The sequence below is a fragment of the Triticum urartu genome, chromosome 5A (genome assembly GCF_056163025.1).
Source record: "Triticum urartu cultivar PI428250 chromosome 5A, HENAU_Tu73, whole genome shotgun sequence".
NCBI classification, from domain to species: domain Eukaryota; kingdom Viridiplantae; phylum Streptophyta; class Magnoliopsida; order Poales; family Poaceae; genus Triticum; species Triticum urartu.
The window spans coordinates 517,300,449-517,319,417 of NC_141877.1; the positions used below are offsets into that span (position 1 = coordinate 517,300,449).

The 18,969-nt window shown below is 43.5% G+C and overlaps 1 protein-coding gene and 1 pseudogene across 2 annotated transcripts; one reads left to right on the forward strand and one right to left on the reverse strand.

Moving 5' to 3' along the window:
- LOC147972382 (uncharacterized) overlaps positions 1-18,969 on the reverse strand; it is a 242,583-nt pseudogene that overhangs the window by 71,309 nt on the left and 152,305 nt on the right.
- On the forward strand, positions 1,753-5,327 carry LOC125556448 (wax ester synthase/diacylglycerol acyltransferase 11-like). 2 transcript variants are annotated; one of them, XM_087523052.1, is made up of 7 exons: positions 1,753-2,091; positions 2,176-2,787; positions 3,155-3,221; positions 3,333-3,406; positions 3,870-4,085; positions 4,218-4,358; positions 5,044-5,327. In XM_087523052.1, exons 1-7 carry the CDS (start codon positions 1,813-1,815, stop codon positions 5,212-5,214), a joined length of 1,560 nt encoding a protein of 519 aa, XP_087379178.1. In that variant the 5' UTR covers positions 1,753-1,812; the 3' UTR covers positions 5,215-5,327. The 2 variants fall into 2 exon arrangements, with proteins under 2 accessions (XP_087379178.1, XP_048575136.2); XM_048719179.2 differs by having other exon boundaries at positions 4,221-4,358.

An 18,969-nucleotide genomic window follows, 5' to 3' on the forward strand; every position in this document is an offset into this window, starting at 1 on the left:
TCCATGCAATGAAATCTGACATATTATGCATAGGGAGAGGGAATCGCGAGAACTCTTTGAGCATCAATTGGCCACAGAGTTCGTCGCACCAAGTCTTCATCCCAACAATTCGTGACTGGATTAATAAGATCAGATACCTTTGACAGAAGGTGCCCTCTTCTAGGAGTGATATTTTTTCCTATTTGCGTCGTGTGGGATCCATGCATCTCTCCAAATATCTATACTTTGCCCATTTCCAACTCGCCAGATATAGCCATTTCTCAGAGAATTTACACCCGCCATAATACTTTGCCAAGTAAAAGACGAACCCTTTTTTAAACTTGCACTCATCAAATCACCATCGGGAAAATACTTAGCTCTCAAAATAGTGGCACATAACGAGTCAGGTTTATCAATAAGACGCCATGCTTGTTTGGCTAACAAAGCCAAGTTGAAACAGTGGATATCTCGAAAGCCCATACCTCCCTAGTTTTTTGGGACACACATCTTCCACCATGTCATCCAATGCATCCTCTTTTGATTGCCGTCGTCATCCTACCAGAATTGCGACATCACATCAATAATTCCTTTGCAATTTTTTTAGGAATTTTAAAGAAGGACATGGCATAGGTTGGGATAGCTCGTATAACAGATTTGAGCAAAATTTGCTTTCCTCCAGCGGATATTTTTTTTTCTTTCCATCCACTAATTCTCATTATAATTCTATTAATCAAGAATTGAAAACAATCACTTTTGTCCATACCCTCATTTCCAGGCAAACCCATATGTTTAATTTATTATCGTACTGATGTTTAATGTATATTTTATGTTTAGTGCGCAACTTGCCATAGATGTGTTACCTTCATATTTCATTTACTTTTGAAATTTTAGGTATCCAGTATTTAGGTCTGTTGTAAAAGCCCTGTTCAAGTTCGTCCGATTAACAAGTTAACTTGCCAATTAATCCCAACTTATAAGGTCATCGAGTTGCCAATAAAAAGATAAATCGACTGATTAATTGGTTAAATTATCGATTAACTTGCCAATTAGCCTATTAATTTCCCTACTCGCCAGCCAACCGAGCAGCTACCAGTTAACGATTTCCTCAACAATGTGTAAAAATAGAAATATTTTTTGCTACCCAAATATTCCCTCTCGGGGAAATTTCAGGTGCTCCCATCCTTGTGGTGCTCCCCATGCTCCAACTTCAAAACATCAATTTTAAATGTTTCAAAATTTTCAGAAAAAAATCTGAATGCTCACAAGGAATGTGACTACAACCCCTAAAAATTTCAGGTCCAAATTCGAAATGTCCATTGAGAAACAAAAACGACAAATTCAGCTGTGAATAGTGTCAAATGTTGCTTTTGTCTTTTTTTTGTGAACATGCTTTTGTCTTTTTATGACACTATTCATGCTAGATTTCACATTTTCGTTTCTCAATTTCCTTTAGAGTTTAGATCTGAAATTTCTAGGACTTGTAGTTACATTTATTGTCAACATTCATAAAAAAATTCAGAATTTTTTGAAACATTTAAAATTGATTTTTTTTAAGTTGAAGTATGAGGAGCACCCCAAGGATGAGAGTACCTGATATTTCCCCATTCCCTCTCCTCTATCTAAAGTGGATTCAGGTAGCCAAATTTTAGGTGTGTGCTAATGAAGATGCTCTTAGTACTATACTAGTATACGACTTCTAGGCTTTGAAAACGAAAAGCTAGGGTGGTCATTAATTGACCCCTTGTGTTTTCATTAACATATCCTCGTCCTATATATTTACACCTGGAGAGCAGATCGAGCTGATCACTCCATACATTCAGCGATCGATTCTCTATGGACGCTAGCAGTTGTAGCCCCAGTGGAGCCGCTCTACCAACAACCCGGCTACTCCCGATACGCACGCAACGATCAGCAGTGGCCGAATGGACGACGACGGACTATTCCGCGACCGCGGCGGCAGCGGAGGAGGAGCCCTTGAGCCCCACTGCAAGGCTCATGGAAACCATACACATCATCGTCACCGTCGGCCTTGGCTGCCCCGTAAACCTCCCCGTCTTCAGCGCCGGCATCGCCGCCCAGCTTGCCCGCTACCCACGCTTCCGTAGCATCCAAGTATATACCTACTCTTACCATCAAAGATATACACTACTAGCTTAGTTTGTTTAACTCGTGAGCGCGCGCGTAAATGCTTGGCAGGTGACAGACGGCTCAAAAGGCCCACGGTGGGCGCGGACGGCGGTGAACGTGGACGACCACATGATCGTCCCGACGCTGCACCCCGTCGCCGTGGAGGCCGACCCGGACCGGGCCTTGGAGGACTACGTGGCCTCGCTGTACACTCTCCCCATGGACCGCTCCCGTCCGCTCTGGGAGTTCCACTTCCTAGACTTCCCAACATCCGAGGCGGCCTCCACCGCGGTGATCCGCCTGCACCACTCTCTCGGTGACGGGATGTCGCTGATCACGCTGCTCCTGGCGTCCGCCCGGAGCGTCGCCGACCCAACACGCCTGCCGGCCATGCCGGAGCAGCCGGCGCGCACTGGCGCCATCTACGTGCCACGGCGCCGGCAGCCCCCGGCCGCAGGTGTCCTGGCAGCGTTCGTCACATGGATCTGGTCGTATCTTGTGCTCGTATGGAACACCATGGTAGACTTTGCCATCTTTGCTGTGACCATTGTGTTCCGTAGAGACCTGCACACGCTCTTCAAACGTGTGGACGGCGACGTCACGTCCAACCGCAGCAGGCGCTTTGTGCACCGGAGTCTTAGCTTGGACGATGTCAAGCTCATCAAGAATGTCATGAACTGCGTAAGTAACCAGCTATCGATTAGAATCCTAATGTGTGATACTACCTAAGTCCCAAAATAATTAAAATTGTTGATTTGTCCAAAATCAAAGTCTAAGTTTGACCAAGTCTATAAAAAAATATTAACATGTAGAACATGAAATTAGCAAGTCTCGTGGGATTCTTTATGAAATATCTGTTTATATAATTTGTATTTGATGCTGTAGATCTTAGCACATTTTTTATAGAGTTGGTCAAAGTAAGCAAGTTGACTTAGAATAAACCTAGAATTTCAATTGTTTTGAAACGGGGGGAGTATTATTCTTGCATACACTCCATCTGAAAATTTTAAATTCTGTTTATGCATTTTTTTCTCTTCTGTTTCCGGAGACTGTCAATGATGTGCTAGTCGGGGCGACTTCGGCAGCTCTGTCACGATATTACTTTCGCAAGTCTGGTAAGTGGTGTAGGTCTGGCCACAGGGGGCGTATAGTTTCTCCCGCAGGTCGATCTGTTGTATTTACTACATATACATTAATTTACGTAACTCGTCTTCAATTTATGTTAGGTTCCTCTAAGGCCAGCAAACTATGTTTGCGGTCTGTTCTCCCTGTCAATACAAGGCCAACCACTAGCCTACAAGTAAGTTTTTTAAATGAAAATATATACAATCTAAATGCAGGAATAATTAATCTACATATTTCTGCACCAAATGTTTACTCATTTCTTATCTTTTATATCTAAATTGCTAACCCTCACTAATATATTGCAAAATATTCCACAAGTGAAATTAACACTCTAGACATCGGAAATAATCGCCAATGTTCAAGTTTGGTCATTAGTTTTCGTACGAATATGTCAGTAAAAGAATAAAATCATGGTATTTATGAAATTATGTTTCTTAATAAACTAATTTTTTTATATATGTTCACCTAACTAACCTAAATAAGTACAGTGCATATTACTAGTTACTATTAGAGTAGCTAGTTTGATTCCACGCTTTCTGAAGGGCAATTTGTTTCCAAATGGAGGTTTTAAGTCAATGGATTACTAATTTGTAGCATATCATTATTTTCATCTAACGCTTCCTTACAACTATGTACAGACCTATGTTGATATGATAGAATCCGGTAAGAGTAACGATGTGGCATGGGGAAATCAACTAGGCTACATCCTCCTTCCATTTCATTTAGCGATGCACAATGATCCACTTGCATATGTTCGCAAGGCAAAGAAGATCATCGATAGGAAAAAGAGCTCACTTGAAGTTATCTTCACGTGTAAGATGAATGCATTTTTTGTCAAAATGTTTGGCATGAAGGTATATATGCTGCCTGTTTGTACTTATATGTTTTATTTTCTAAAATTAAAGTACACAAACTAAGCAACTACTTGTTTAACAACATAACATTGCTCTTATCTAGTTAATGTCCATGTTTTTCAACTTGATAAGCAGGTGGCCTCTTTTATCTATCAACGCATGTTCGCCAATACAACTTTTTTGTTCTCAAACATGGTTGGACCAACTGAACAAATAGAGTTCTACGGGCACCCAATTATCTTCATTGCACCTTGTAGTTATGGAGGTCCACATGTAAGTCATCCACGATCTTAAATCAAAACCTTCAATCATAAGCAACATTTGTCCTTTTGTCAACGCAAATCGTCTACCACAATCCACAACGCAAGGAAATTTTCATCACACATTGCTTTCACAAAGAAAACCACTTTACCTTGTATAAATTATCAAAAATTCTCAGGTAAGTTACTTTGGTTTTGTAGAAGATAAAAATGAGAATAGGAACCCAAAATATCAACGACTGAAAGCCTAAATTTCCACTTTGTTGATGTATAGTTACATCTGAAATGATATTGTGCCTAGGAGGAACTACAATATACAATTTAAAGAGCACTCAAACAAGGTGAGGTGTACTCTAACACCAATCACTAGTGGAGATTTTACAATAATGAGGATTGGTATGAGTATGTGGGTAGTTGAATTTCCTCTCGTTTTAGTGTGAACTTGAATCCATGACTCAAAATGGGATGCAATGTCAGATACATCTCTCTGTATAGTTGATCACTAGATGGCTCCCCAATTAAAGAGATGACTTACCTTGGGTGGGCATACACCCTACCAACCAAAGTAAGATCAACTCCTTGGAACAATATAAGTACTAAAACTTAATTACATGCAATAAATGAGAATGGAAGTAAACCTATTTAAACCATTCAGACACCCTATTATTTTTGTTAAATCAAGAAGATTTATTTTACAGGCCTTGGCTGTGCAGTACCAGAGTTACGATAACACTATTAAGGTAATTCTGTCAGTCGACGATGAAGTGATTCCAGATTATGCTCAACTTTTGGATGACTTCACTGAGTCCTTCGGGCGCATTAAGGATGCATCTTCAAGGCTTTCAGCATCCATCATCAAGAAAGAGTAATCAAGAAGCAACTGCATCGGTGTGAGATACTTTTGAAAACTGTGTAATGCTAGCGGTATACTCCTATATATTATGTGTGTGCATCACAAGTCACAACATGGTAATATAAACCGAGAAACTCAACCAAAATAAGGTTACAAGTAAAATGTATTCATTATTATTGTTGAAGAATGATGTGTCAGAAGGAATAATATAAACTATAACATTTATGCCAGGATTGGGCATAATCCATTATACTCCTGTGCCATTACACTTATGCCTATATGGCTTTATTTCGTCCATGAAATCTTGCAATTAATACCCCTTCGTTCCAAAATAAGTGTCGTTGATTTAGTACAACTTTGTAGGGAGTAGGTCACTTCGTGTCTCTTTGGTTAATAAAGTTTAAAAAACAATCCCAAGGGCATAAATGCATAATACATATAGTGCTTATTATCCGCCAAGGAACATAAAACGTGCGGATTTTTGAAGATCGAATGTGTCATGTTTTTCTCCTAGAGATTTAGACTATTATAAGTGGAAGAGTAGGGCAAGCTTTGGATGAATTGTTGTATTATTGGGCAAACTTATTAACCATCTCTTTTTTCTCTTTTTTTCTCAACAAATATTTCATTACCCTATAAAAATCACCACTTTTGCGAAACCTAATCAAAGTTACTTGCACATATATTGTTGATCACATGGCCGATTAAAGTTGGACCACTCCAAATTACCTTCTTAACCAACCATTCTCCCTCATTAATTCCATGCCTAACCCTCCCCCACCCCCACCCCGGGCTAAAAAAAACACCCAGAAACTTTGTTGTGGCGTTGCTCCACTCCCCACTACCAGTTGGTGTGCTATTCACTGATAAGCCTATGCACTCCAACATTGGCCTCGATCCCCTCCCCTCTACCGCTCTTCTCCATACCCGGTCAGTCCAAAGATGAACCCCGTTGGTTGTCACTCTAGACTTGTCTCCTTGGTAGGGAATATCATGCATGATCGGACAACTCGCCCGACTCGTATCCTGAGGTGAAAGCATCATCTTCTCTCGTGTCCATGATAAGGAGAAGACCCCATTGTTGGGGAACGTTGCATGGGAAACACAAATTTTCCTACGCTCACTAAGATCAATCTAGGATATGACTATCTAGGAGAGGAGAGATTGGATCTTCATACCCTTGTAGATCGCTAAGCGGAAGCGTTAAGAAACACGGTTGATGTAGTCGAACGTCTTCGCAATCCAATTACGACCCGTCCCGCAAACTTCGATCTAGTGCCGAACGGATGGCACCTCCACGTTCAACACATGTACGGCTTGATGACACCTTCACCTCCTCGATCCAGCGAGCGATGGTGAAGTATTAGCTCGAGTCCTCCGGCAGCACGACAGCGTGGTGGCGGTGGTGGTGGCGAAAATCTCAACAGAGCTTCACTAAGCACTACGAAGAAGAAGATGGACTACGAGGGAGAAGAAGGGCAACGCCGTGGCGTGGAGATGTCCTCAAAAGGTGCGGCTGCCCTCTCTCTACCTCTCTCTATATATAGGGGGAAGGGAGGAGGAGGAGCCTGTAGGATCGAAAGTATGTCTAGAGGGGGGGTGATTAGACTACTTGACCAAATAAAAACTTAACCTTTTCCCAATTTTAGTTCTTGGCAGATTTTAGCTATTTTAGGACAAGTCAAGCAATCATCACACGATTCAAGCAAGCATGCAAAGAGTATATTGGCAGCGGAAAGTAAAGCATGCAACTTGCAAGAATGTAAAGGGAAGGGTTTGGAGAATTCAAACACAGTTGGAGACACGGATGTTTTTCCCGTGGTTCGGATAGGTGGTGCTATCCTACATCCACGTTGATGGAGACTTCAACCCACAAAGGGTAACGGTTGCGCGAGTCCACACAGGGCTCCACCCACAAAGGGTAACGGTTGCGTGAGTCCACACAGGGCTCCACCCACGAAGGGTCCACGAAGAAGCAACCACCCACAAAGGGTCCACGAAGAAGCAACCTTGTCTATCCCACCATGGCCATCGCCCACACAGGACTTGCCTCACTAGCGATAGATCTTCACGAAGTAGGCGATCTCCTTGCCCTTACAAACTTCTTGGTTCAACTCCACAATCTTGTCGGAGGCTCCCAAGTGACACCTAGCCAATCTAGGAGACACCACTCTCCAAGAAGTAACAAATGGTGTGTAGGTAATGAACTCCTTGCTCTTGTGCTTCAAATGATAGTCTCCCCAACACTCAACTCTCTCTCATAGGATTTGGATTTGGTGGAAAGAAGATTTGAGTGGAAAGCAACTTGGGAAGGCTAGAGATCAAGATTCATATGGTAGGAATGGAATATCTTGGTCTCAACACATGAGTAGGTGGTTCTCTCTCAGAACATATGAGTTGGAATGGTGTATGTGTTCTGATGGCTCTCTCCTCGAATGAAGAGGGGGTGGAGGGGTATATATAGCCTCCACACAAAATCCAACCGTTACACACAGTTTTCCAATCTCGGTGGGACCGAATCAACAAACTCGGTCGGACCGAAAAGGTAAACCTAGTGACCGTTAGAGATTTTCGGTGGGACTGACATGCAACTCGGTAGGACCGATATGGTTAGGGTTTGGGCATAACGTAATCTCGGTGAGACCGATTACACAAACTCGGTGAGACCGAATTTGGTAATTAGCTAACCAGAGAGTTGGTCAGGCAAACTCGGTGGGACCGATTTGCTCTTTCGGTGAGACCGAAAAGTTACAAAGGGGAAACACTGAATTTACATTGCAATCTCGGTGGGACCGATTCGCTCTTTCGGTGAGACCGAAAAGTTACGAAAGGGAAACAGAGAGTTTGCAATCCCATCTCGGTGAGACCGAGATCCCTATCGGTAGAACCGAATTGCTAGGGTTTGGCAGTGGCTAATGACAAGTGAAACTCGGTGGCACCGGATAGGAAGAATTGGTAGGACCGAGTTTGGCTTAGGGTTTAGGTCAAATGTGGATATGGGAAAGTAGTTGAGGGTTTTGGAGCATATCACTAAGCACATGAAGCAAGAGGCTCATTAAGCAACACCTCATCCCTCCTTGATAGTATTGGCTTTTCCTAAAGACTCAATGTGAACTTGGATCACTAAAATATAAAATGAAGAGTCTTGAGCTTTTGAGCTTGAGCCAATCCTTTTTCCTTAGCATTTTGAGGGTTCCACTTTCACATCCATGCCATGCCAATCATTGAGCTTTCCTGAAATAATCATCTTGGAATAGCATTAGCTGAATGAGCTATATGTTGTTATGAATTACCAAAACCACCTAGGGATAGTTGCACTTTTAATCTCCCCCTTTTTGGTAATTGATGACAACATATAGATCAAAGCTTCGACAAATGATAATAAGCATGAAATATATCGTCGCTTTGAGAAGTATGTGATAAGTAAGAGCTCCCTCTAAATTTGTGCATATTAAAATTTGCTTTGGACTGCAAATGCACAAGGAGTTAGAGTCATGGGTTACTCTTCCATGTCACATACATCTTGGTGGAGCGCTTAAAATGATAAGAATGAAATACATGCACTCATCACCAAGAATAGTGAATGATCACATAAGATAGATAAGATAATAGCATTAAGCAAGCATTAAGTGTAGCTTATGATCAAACGCATGATCATCAATGTCTCACAAATAATGACGTAGTATCTCAAGCACTCAAAAGCAAACAAGTTTGAAAAACCACCAAATAAAGCAAGAGAGAAGAGCAACACACTCTCTCTCGAAGCCTATGATCTATACATTTTTCTCCCCCTTTGGCAACAAGTTACCAAAAAGTTCCTAGAAAATGCATAGTGCTAGATCGACGCTCAGACTTGATCTTCTGGTGGTGGTGGAGTCCGGATCACTCCAAGGACGAAGGCTTCTGTAGACGCTGAAGTAGACGCTGGAGTTGGAGCTGAAGTAGATGCTGGAGCTGGTGGAACTGAGGCTGTAGCTGGTGCTGAGGTGGTGGCTCTTGTGTCAGCAACTGGCACGGCAGACGACCTCGGACCTCGTGGCACTCTGGCAAAGGCATGAGTGGTAGTCCTGCCTCTCCTCTCCTGCATATCATCTTGGAGCTGCTCCACTGCAGACTGAATCTCCGTTACCTTGACATCCAAGTCATAGAACTTTTGTTCCATGATTCTCTCTAGGCTTGCTTGGTTTTGAGTTAGGGTGGCTAGTCCTTGCTCAATCCGCAGGGTGGATGCAATCAGGTAACCAAGCTGCTCTTGTTTGGTCTTCAAGAAATACTCAGATGCCTTCTCTTGAGTTGGCATCTTGGCAGCTTTCTCCTTCCTTGCCTTCTCCTTCTTTGCGTATGCTTGGGCAGATGATGGCTCGTTCTCAGTCATGACAACTTGATTGTCCTCAAAATCTGGACGGATGGGCAGGTGTTCCTTGTCCAATAAATATATGCCCGTGCCCATCTTGGAGTTAATGAGCTCCTGGATCTGAGGGGCATATCCGCAACTCTTCTTCTGATCTGCTGCAGTCCTTTTGATAGTTTCCACTATGAGGCTCATCACCTTGAACTTCTGAGGCACATCAAATACATGTAGCAAGTTGATAGCATGGCCTCTGATCATCTTGTGATCTCCAGACTTGGGCAATAAGGTGTGCCTCAATATCCAATTGATGGTTGGCAGCCCTGACAGAAGGTAATGCACAGACCCAAATTTGAAGGTGTCAAGAGCTTCATTGGGGATTTCCTTGTACATGTTGGACATTGAGTTATGATCCATCTTTTTCTTGCCATAAATGTCCAAGTCATCTGCTTGCTCCTCTGGGGCATTGATCAACTTTGACCATTCCTCAACAGTAGATTGGTACCTTGTACCCTCAGACATCCATGTGATCCTCCCATCTGAATAAAAATGTGCTGTGGAGTAGAACTGCATTATAAGCTCCTCATTCCACTTTGTGAGCTTCTGCCCAACAAAGTCAGCAACTCCACAAGCACTAAAGCTATCATACACTCCAGGGTAGTGTTCCTCATTTTCCTTCATGTAGGTCCAGTCGACCCATCTCATGTCACAAACAATGGGCTTCTTATCTAGCAGCACTATCTCATAGAAGTCCTGCTGTTCCTTGGTGTGAAATCTGTAATCCACAGCAGTCCTCCTCCTTGAAGCATACGGGTCTGCTTCTCTCCACTTTCTCAGCCCTGAATCTCTCCTGAGCTTCATGTCCTCAGCCACAGGATGCGCATCATTGTGGTCTGGAATCTTGGGCTTGAGCTTTCTCAGAACTTGCTCTTCATCCTCTTCTTCAGCAACAGTCTCAGGCACTGGGGCCTTGTTCTTCTCAGCTACAGGAATGCTCCTTGTATTCCTCTTTGGTTTTGGCTTGGAGGCAGCTTTGGGCTTAGATGCAGTAGCCCCTGATCTTATGGCATCACCCATCAGCTTGGGTGCCTTGGGTGCTGGTGCAGCTACCTCTTCTTCCTCTTCCTCTTCCATGATGGAAGCCTTTCCTAGCACTCTGGCTACGGTCTTCTTGACCCTTTCCTTTCTTTTCTTTCCCTCAGCAGCAACTGGCTCTTTGGGTGCAGGCTTCTCAGTTGAGGCTCTAGCCTTTGACATAGGCTGCCTGCCTGCTGGCCTTTTGATCTTTAGACCTGGCTTTGTGCCTTGAGCTGGCTCGACTCTCTTTGATGTGGCCTCTTCCTCTGCCACATAATCTTCATATTCGGAATCAGAAGTTCTCTTCTTCCTCTGTCTGGTGGCATCTTTTGGCAAGTTGCTAGGGGTGCTCCTGCTGCCCTCATCTGAAGAGCTGGAGGGACTAGTGCCCTCACTCATGTGCACCTGCTGCTCTGACATGTTCTGGCTGTCACTTTGATCAGACATGCTGCAAACTCTGACTGCTGACCCTGTGAACAGTTTATAGATGAGGTAGAAAAGATGAGCATCACAAAATGCAGAGATTTTTGCAAAAAAAATGATCCAAAAACTTAGTTTTAGTTTCCCACTGAAATCATCTCGGATCTACCGATTTTCAAACTCGGTGATACCGAAACAGTTTTGGAACCTAAACTAGTGAACTCGGTAGGACCGAGTCACAGTTCGGTGGCACCGAGACTGCTAGGGTTTCACAGAGTTCCAAAATCGGTCACACCGATAAGTAATTCTCGGTCAGCCCGAGTCTCACTTGTGCAATGGCATAAGCCAAATCGGTGGGACCGAGTTTTTCAACTCGGTGGGTCCGAGATGGTTTCGGCGGAAACCTAACCCTAAAATTTTCGAATCAAAGCTAATCTACGGGCGTATTGACTGGATAGGAGTGTTTCAATCGTGGCAAGAATCATGAAGAACACAATGTGCTAGGAATTGGACGGGGAATAGCACTGTGATCGAGTCCATACCCTAGTTCGGCGGAGACTCGCTACGGCGGCAACGGCGGGGCAGAATTCCCGTTGACGGCGACGGAGACCAGCGACTGGGCTGGCGGCGAGAAGACGATCCGGAGACCACGTTGGCAGAGCAGGCTATCGCGCGGGCGAAGGGGTTCGGAGAAATTTCCAAATTTTGCCCGTGACTATATATATCCCGACCCTGTCGGTGTGACCGAGTGGAACAACTCGGTGGCACCGAGATTCATAACTGCAGGCAGTTACTGAAACTCGGTGGGACCGAAATGTTCAAATCGGTTGCATCGAGATCGAAAACCTAGATCAACTTAATGATCTCGGTAGGACCGAAAGTGGGGTATCGGTCAGACCGAGAATCATAAAGAGGTTTTGGAAGTTTAAGTCTATGACGAATCGGGGACTCCGAGCGCTCCTCACACAGAGTGGTTCGAATCTGACTTGATCAAATTTTGTGATGCAGCATGAATAGAGTTTGAGACGAGAAAAGCATAGATAGCTAGAGGAGGTACTTAGGCATTCTTGTCCATCCACTTGGCAAAAGAAAATAAAACCAAACAATCAAAACAACAAGTGGATGTCCTCGAATGAGTAAAATATGCAACCAGCATGCTCACACAATAAGATGGCAAATGAAATATGTGGCAAGGCATGCACAACCAATTCTAGCATCTATCAAGCAATTTGCGATGACAAGGTCATCTATATATGAGTATATTGACTTAGGAGTCAAGTGAGAACACTTGATCATAGCTCATACTCATCGTTTAAGATCAAGTGGGGTTACCACTTTTACATAAAGCATTGTTGTGTTCACATCTTTAGAGTTGCTTTAGCTCAAGTCTTAGAGTAAAGCTCCCCCTAGATGTGATATCCCCCCCTAAGAGGGATGAACTAACCTTGGGTTTTGTCGATGATGACTTCATGTAGATGTTGAAGATGTGGACGCTCAATGTTGATGTAGATCACTTGGAGCTATCCATTTGAGTGAATTGCACTTTCAATACCTACATGGGTTAGTCCCACAAGGAACAAACAAGGATATCCATAGACATAGAGTGATGCACACACAAGATGATGTCCATGAAAACTTTTAGGTTACCTTGTCCCTTGTCTTACCAACAAGAGGGTTTGTGACTCCTTGAACTAGTGCAAGATGTGGAAGTTGATTGCACTTGTTCTTGCCAAAATAATAAGAGTGAAGTATGTTGGCGGAGTCACCCTCAAGAACTCTCTAGTTCTTCTTCTTTTGGATCCACACCATCTTGATGGGAATCCTTGGAGTTGTAGTCGTACTTGATGAAGTGGAACTTGAAGTAGTCTTGGGAATCCACTTGACTAAGGTCTTAGGAGCTTCTTCAAATGCATCAATTTCCTCTTGAAGCTTGTCCTTGCCTTTTTGCTTGTAGTCTTGTGGTGGAAGATCATCTTGAGCTTGTGTCCCGTTGAAAGAAGTATCATACTTCTCTTGTTGAGGAACAAACTTTGTCTTGGGGTATTGATCTTCTTCCCACTCAACTCCATTGGCATTGAACTTTCGTTCAAAACCAACACCTTGATTCTTCCGGTGCATTCCTTGCTTGCGCACAATTTCCTCGAATTGCTTACTCCCGGCAAGGCTTTTGTACACTCCTTTCTCTATAATTCCCTTCAATAAACTATTTTCTTGCTCAAGTGTAACTTGGCTAAGAGAATCATTAGTGGAATCAAGAGAACTACTAGAAGCAACAATACTGGATTTAGCATGATCATTGTTACTGCTAGAGGAAGAATCTTTCTTGTTCTTGTTACTAGACTTGACTTGAGGCATGTAAGTGGATAAGAGTAAACGCTTGGCAATGTAAGAAGAGCTTTTCTTGCGGAGATCATCATTGATTGCTTTTAAGAACTCATGCTCTTGCTCAAGATTGAGCTTTTCAAAGCGTAATTTCTCATGAGCTCTTAAAAGTTCTCAATGATCTTCGAAGATAGTTTCATGAGCTAACTTAAGAGTGTTTAGTTCTTTAGTTAGAGCCTCAATCATCTCCTTATCATTGTCATTTGTTTTATCTTGATTAGCATGATTAATTGACCTTTCATCATAGTATTCATCACTAGAGTTGTCAACAAGCAAATCATCACCTAACAAGTCATCTTCATCACTATTGAAATCAACATACTCGGGATGTGTTACCTTAGGACCTTTGGCCATGAAGCATCTTCCAATTCCTTCATTTGGTGAGTCAAATATGTCGTAGGAGTTGGTTGACACAAGTGCTAGACCGGCAACACCTTCATCTTGAGTATCTTCGGAGTCAGAGTGATAACTTCTCTCGGAGTGGCTGTCAGAGTCGGAGCCGGATACCCAGTCACCAACATGATCTTGATGTCTTCGTCTTGTGTAGTTCCTTGATGATTTTTCCTTCCTTTCCGAATCCTTGCTTCTCCATGAGTATCTTCGTTCATAACGATCATCTCTACTCCTTCTCTCTCTTGGTGGTGATTCTTTGCTTCTTCTTTTTGGAGAATCTTCTCTTCTCTTGTAGGGAGCCGTACACTCATTGGAATAGTGTCTGGGTCTTCCACAACTGTAGCAGTTTCGCTCTCGACTAGAAGATCTTTTGTCATTGTAGGACCTTGACTTGAAGCTTCTATCTTTGCTTCTACTCTTGTAGAACTTGTTGAAGTTCTTCACCATTATGCTCAATTCTTCATTGAAGTCTTGTTTCTCACTTTATGATGTAGGGGCTTCACATGAGGCTTTATAGGCACCACTCGATTTGTTGTGAAGTTCCTCTTTATCCTTAAGTGACATCTCATGAGCAACAATTCTTCCAATCACCTCCGTTGGCTTGAGATCTTTGTAATTGGGCATCATTTGGATCAATGTGCACACGGTATCATATTTTCCATCCAAGGCTCTTAGAATCTTCTTGATGATGAATCTATCGGTCATCTCTTCACTTCCTAGGCCGGCAATCTCATTTGTGATGAGAGCAAGCCTAGAGTACATTTCAGCGACACCTTCACCATCCTTCATCTTGAACTTGTCAAGTTGACTTTGAAGCACATCCAACTTGGATTCCTTGACGGAGTCGGTACCTTCGTGCATATCAATCAAAGTGTCGCAAATTTCCTTCGCATTCTCAAGACGGCTGATTTTGTTGAATTCTTCGGGGCACAATCCGTTGAAGAGAATATCACAAGCTTGAGCATTGTATTGCAACATCTTCAACTCATCCGCGGTAGCTTCACGGTTTGGTTCTCTCCCATCAAAGAAGTCACCTTGCAAACAAACACACACAATAGCCCAAACGGCGGGGTTATGTCCAAGAATATGCATTTTCATTTTATGCTTCCAACTAGCAAAATTAGTACCATTAAAGTAGGGACCTCTACGGTGATAATTTCCCTCGCTAGACGCCATACTCTCCTAGGTTGTGAAACCAAGGCTATGACCACCAAAAGCTATGGAGATCAAAGCAAATGGAGACCAAAGCTCTGATACCACTTGTAGGATCGGAAGTATGTCTAGAGGGGGGGGGGTGATTAGACTACTTGACCAAATAAAAACTTAACCTTTTCCCAATTTTAGTTCTTGGCAGATTTTAGCTATTTTAGGACAAGTCAAGCAATCATCACATGATTCAAGCAAGCATGCAAAGAGTATATTGGCAGCGGAAAGTAAAGCATGCAACTTGCAAGAATGTAAAGGGAAGGGTTTGGAGAATTCAAACGCAGTTGGAGACACGGATGTTTTTCCCGTGGTTCGGATAGGTGGTGCTATCCTACATCCACGTTGATGGAGACTTCAACCCACAAAGGGTAACGGTTGCGCGAGTCCACACAGGGCTCCACCCACAAAGGGTAATGGTTGCGCGAGTCCACACAGGGCTCCACCCACGAAGGGTCCACGAAGAAGCAACCACCCACAAAGGGTCCACAAAGAAGCAACCTTGTCTATCCCACCATGGCCATCGCCCACACAGGACTTGCCTCACTAGCGGTAGATCTTCACGAAGTAGGCGATCTCCTTGCCCTTACAAACTTCTTGGTTCAACTCCACAATCTTGTCGGAGGCTCCCAAGTGACACCTAGCCAATCTAGGAGACACCACTCTCCAAGAAGTAACAAATGGTGTGTAGGTAATGAACTCCTTGCTCTTGTGCTTCAAATGATAGTCTCCCCAACACTCAACTCTCTCTCATAGGATTTGGATTTGGTGGAAAGAAGATTTGAGTGGAAAGCAACTTGGGAAGGCTAGAGATCAAGATTCATATGGTAGGAATGGAATATCTTGGTCTCAACACATGAGTAGGTGGTTCTCTCTCAGAACATATGAGTTGGAATGGTGTATGTGTTCTGATGGCTCTCTCCTCGAATGAAGAGGGGGTGGAGGGGTATATATAGCCTCCACACAAAATCCAACCGTTACACACAGTTTTCCAATCTCGGTTGGACCGAATCAACAAACTTGGTCGGACCGAAAAGGTAAACCTAGTGTCCGTTAGAGATTTTCGGTGGGACTGACATGCAACTCGGTAGGACCGATATGGTTAGGGTTTGGGCATAACATAATCTCGGTGAGACCGATTACACAAACTCGGTGAGACCGAATTTGATAATTAGCTAACCAGAGAGTTGGTCAGGCAAACTCGGTGGGACCGATTTGCTCTTTCGGTGAGACTGAAAAGTTACAAAGGGGAAACACTGAATTTATATTGCAATCTCGGTGGGACCGATTCGCTCTTTCGGTGAGACCGAAAAGTTACGAAAGGGAAACAGAGAGTTTGCAATCCCATCTCGGTGAGACCGAGATCCCTATCGGTAGAACCGAATTGCTAGGGTTTGGCAGTGGCTAATGACAAGTGAAACTCGGTGGCACCGGATAGGAAGAATTGGTAGGACCGAGTTTGGCTTAGGGTTTAGGTCAAATGTGGATATGGGAAAGTAGTTGAGGGTTTTGGAGCATATCACTAAGCACATGAAGCAAGAGGCTCATTAAGCAACACCTCATCCCTCCTTGATAGTATTGGCTTTTCCTAAAGACTCAATGTGAACTTGGATCACTAAAATATAAAATGAAGAGTCTTGAGATTTTGAGCTTGAGCCAATCCTTTTTCCTTAGCATTTTGAGGGTTCCACTTTCACATCCATGCCATGCCAATCATTGAGCTTTCCTGAAATAATCATCTTGGAATAGCATTAGCTGAATGAGCTATATGTTGTTATGAATTACCAAAACCACCTAGGGATAGTTTCACTTTCAGAGGCGCCCTAGATCCAATCTAGGATTGGCGGCCAAGTAAGATGGCAGCGCCCCCTTAGGAAACCCTAGGGTGGCTTGCCCCCCAAGCCAGGTGGAGGTAACCCTAGATGGGGCGCCCCACCTATCCTGGTTACGTGAGATGGGGTGAGAGGGGCGCTTGATGTCTACTACACAACCTTCTTCTTGTAGACATTGTTGGGCCTCCAAGTGCAGAGGTTTGTAGGACAGTAGCAAATTTCCTTCAAATGGATGACCTAAGGTTTATCAATTCGTAGGAGGCGTAGGATGAAGATGGTCTCTCTCAAGCAACCCTGCAACCAAATAACAAAGAGTCTCTTATGTTCCCAACACACCCAATACAATGGTAAATTGTATAGGTGCACTAGTTCGGCGAAGAGATGGTGATAAAAGTGGTATATGGATAGTAGATATGGGTATTTGTAATCTGAAAATATAAAAAACAGCAAGGTAGCAAATGATAAAAGTGAGCATAGACGGTATTGCAATGCTAGGAAACAAGGCCTAGGGTTCATACTTTCACTAGTGCAAGTCCTCTCAACAATAATAACATAATTGGATCACATAACTATCCCTCAACATACAACAAAGAGTCACTCCAAAGTCACTAATAGCGGAGAACAAATGAAAAGATTATGGTAGGGTACGAAACCACCTCAAAGTTATTCTTTCCAATCAATCCGTTGGGCTGTTCCTATTGAAGGAAATATGCCCTAGAGGCAATAATAAAGTTATTATTTTATTTCCTTATATCATGATAAATGTTTATGTTCATGCTAGAATTGTATTATCCGGAAACATAATACTTGTGTGAATACATAGACAAACTAAACGTCACTAGTATGCCTCTACTTGACTAGATCGTTAATCAAAGATGGTTATGTTTCCTAACCATAGACATGTGTTGTCATTTGATTAACGGGATCACATTATTAGGAGAATGATGTGATTGACATGACCCATTACATTAGCTTAGCACCCGATCGTTTAGTATGTTGCTATTGCTTTCTTCATGACTTATACATGTTCCTATGACTATGAGATTATGCAACTCCCATTTGCCGGAGGAACACTTTGTGTGCTACCAAACGTCACAACGTAACTGGGTGATTATAAAGGAGCTCTATAGGTGTCTCCAAAGGTACATGTTGGGTTGGCGTATTTCGAGATTAGGATTTGTCACTCCGATTGTCGGAGAGGTATCTCTGGGCCCTCTCGGTAATGCACATCACATAAGCCTTGCAAGCATTACAACTAATGAGTTAGTTGTGAGATGATGTATTACGAAACGAGTAAAGAGACTTGCCGGTAACGAGATTGAACTAGGCATTAAGATACCGACGATCGAATCTCGGGCAAGTAACATACCGATGACAAAGGGAACAACGTATGTTGTTATGCGGTCTGACCGATAAAAGATCTTCGTAGAACATGTGGGAGCCAATATGAGCATCCAGGTTCCGCTATTGGTTATTGACCGGAGACATGTCTCGGTCATGTCTACATTGTTCTCGAACCCGTAGGGTCCGCACGCTTAACGTTACGATGACAGTTTCATTATGAGTTTATATATTTTGATGTACCGAAGTTAGTTCGGAGTCCCGGATGTGATCACGGACATGATGAGGAGTCTCGAAATGGTCGAGACATAAATATTGATATATTGGAAGCCTATGTTTGGACATCAGAAGTGTTCCGGGTGAAATCGGCATTTTACCGGAGTGCCGGGAGGTTACCGGAACCCCCCGGTAACCTAATGGGCCTTAATGGGCCTAGTGGAGGAAGAGGAGAGGAGGCCTAGGGGCTGCCGCGCGCCCCTTCCCCCCCAAGTCCGAATTGGACAAGGAGGGGGGCGGCGCCCCCCCTTTCCTTTCATCCCTCTCCTCCTTCCCCCAAAGTCCTAATCCAAGTAGGGAAAAGGGAGGGGAGTCCTACTCCCGGTAGGAGTAGGACTCCTCCTGCGCTCCTCCTAGGGCCGGCCGCACCCCCCCTTGGCTCCTTTATATACAGGGGCAGGGGGCACCCCTAGACACACAAGTTGATCTCTAAGATCGTTCTCTTAGCCGTGTGCGGTGCCCCCTTCTACCATAGTCCTCGATAATACTGTAGTGGTGC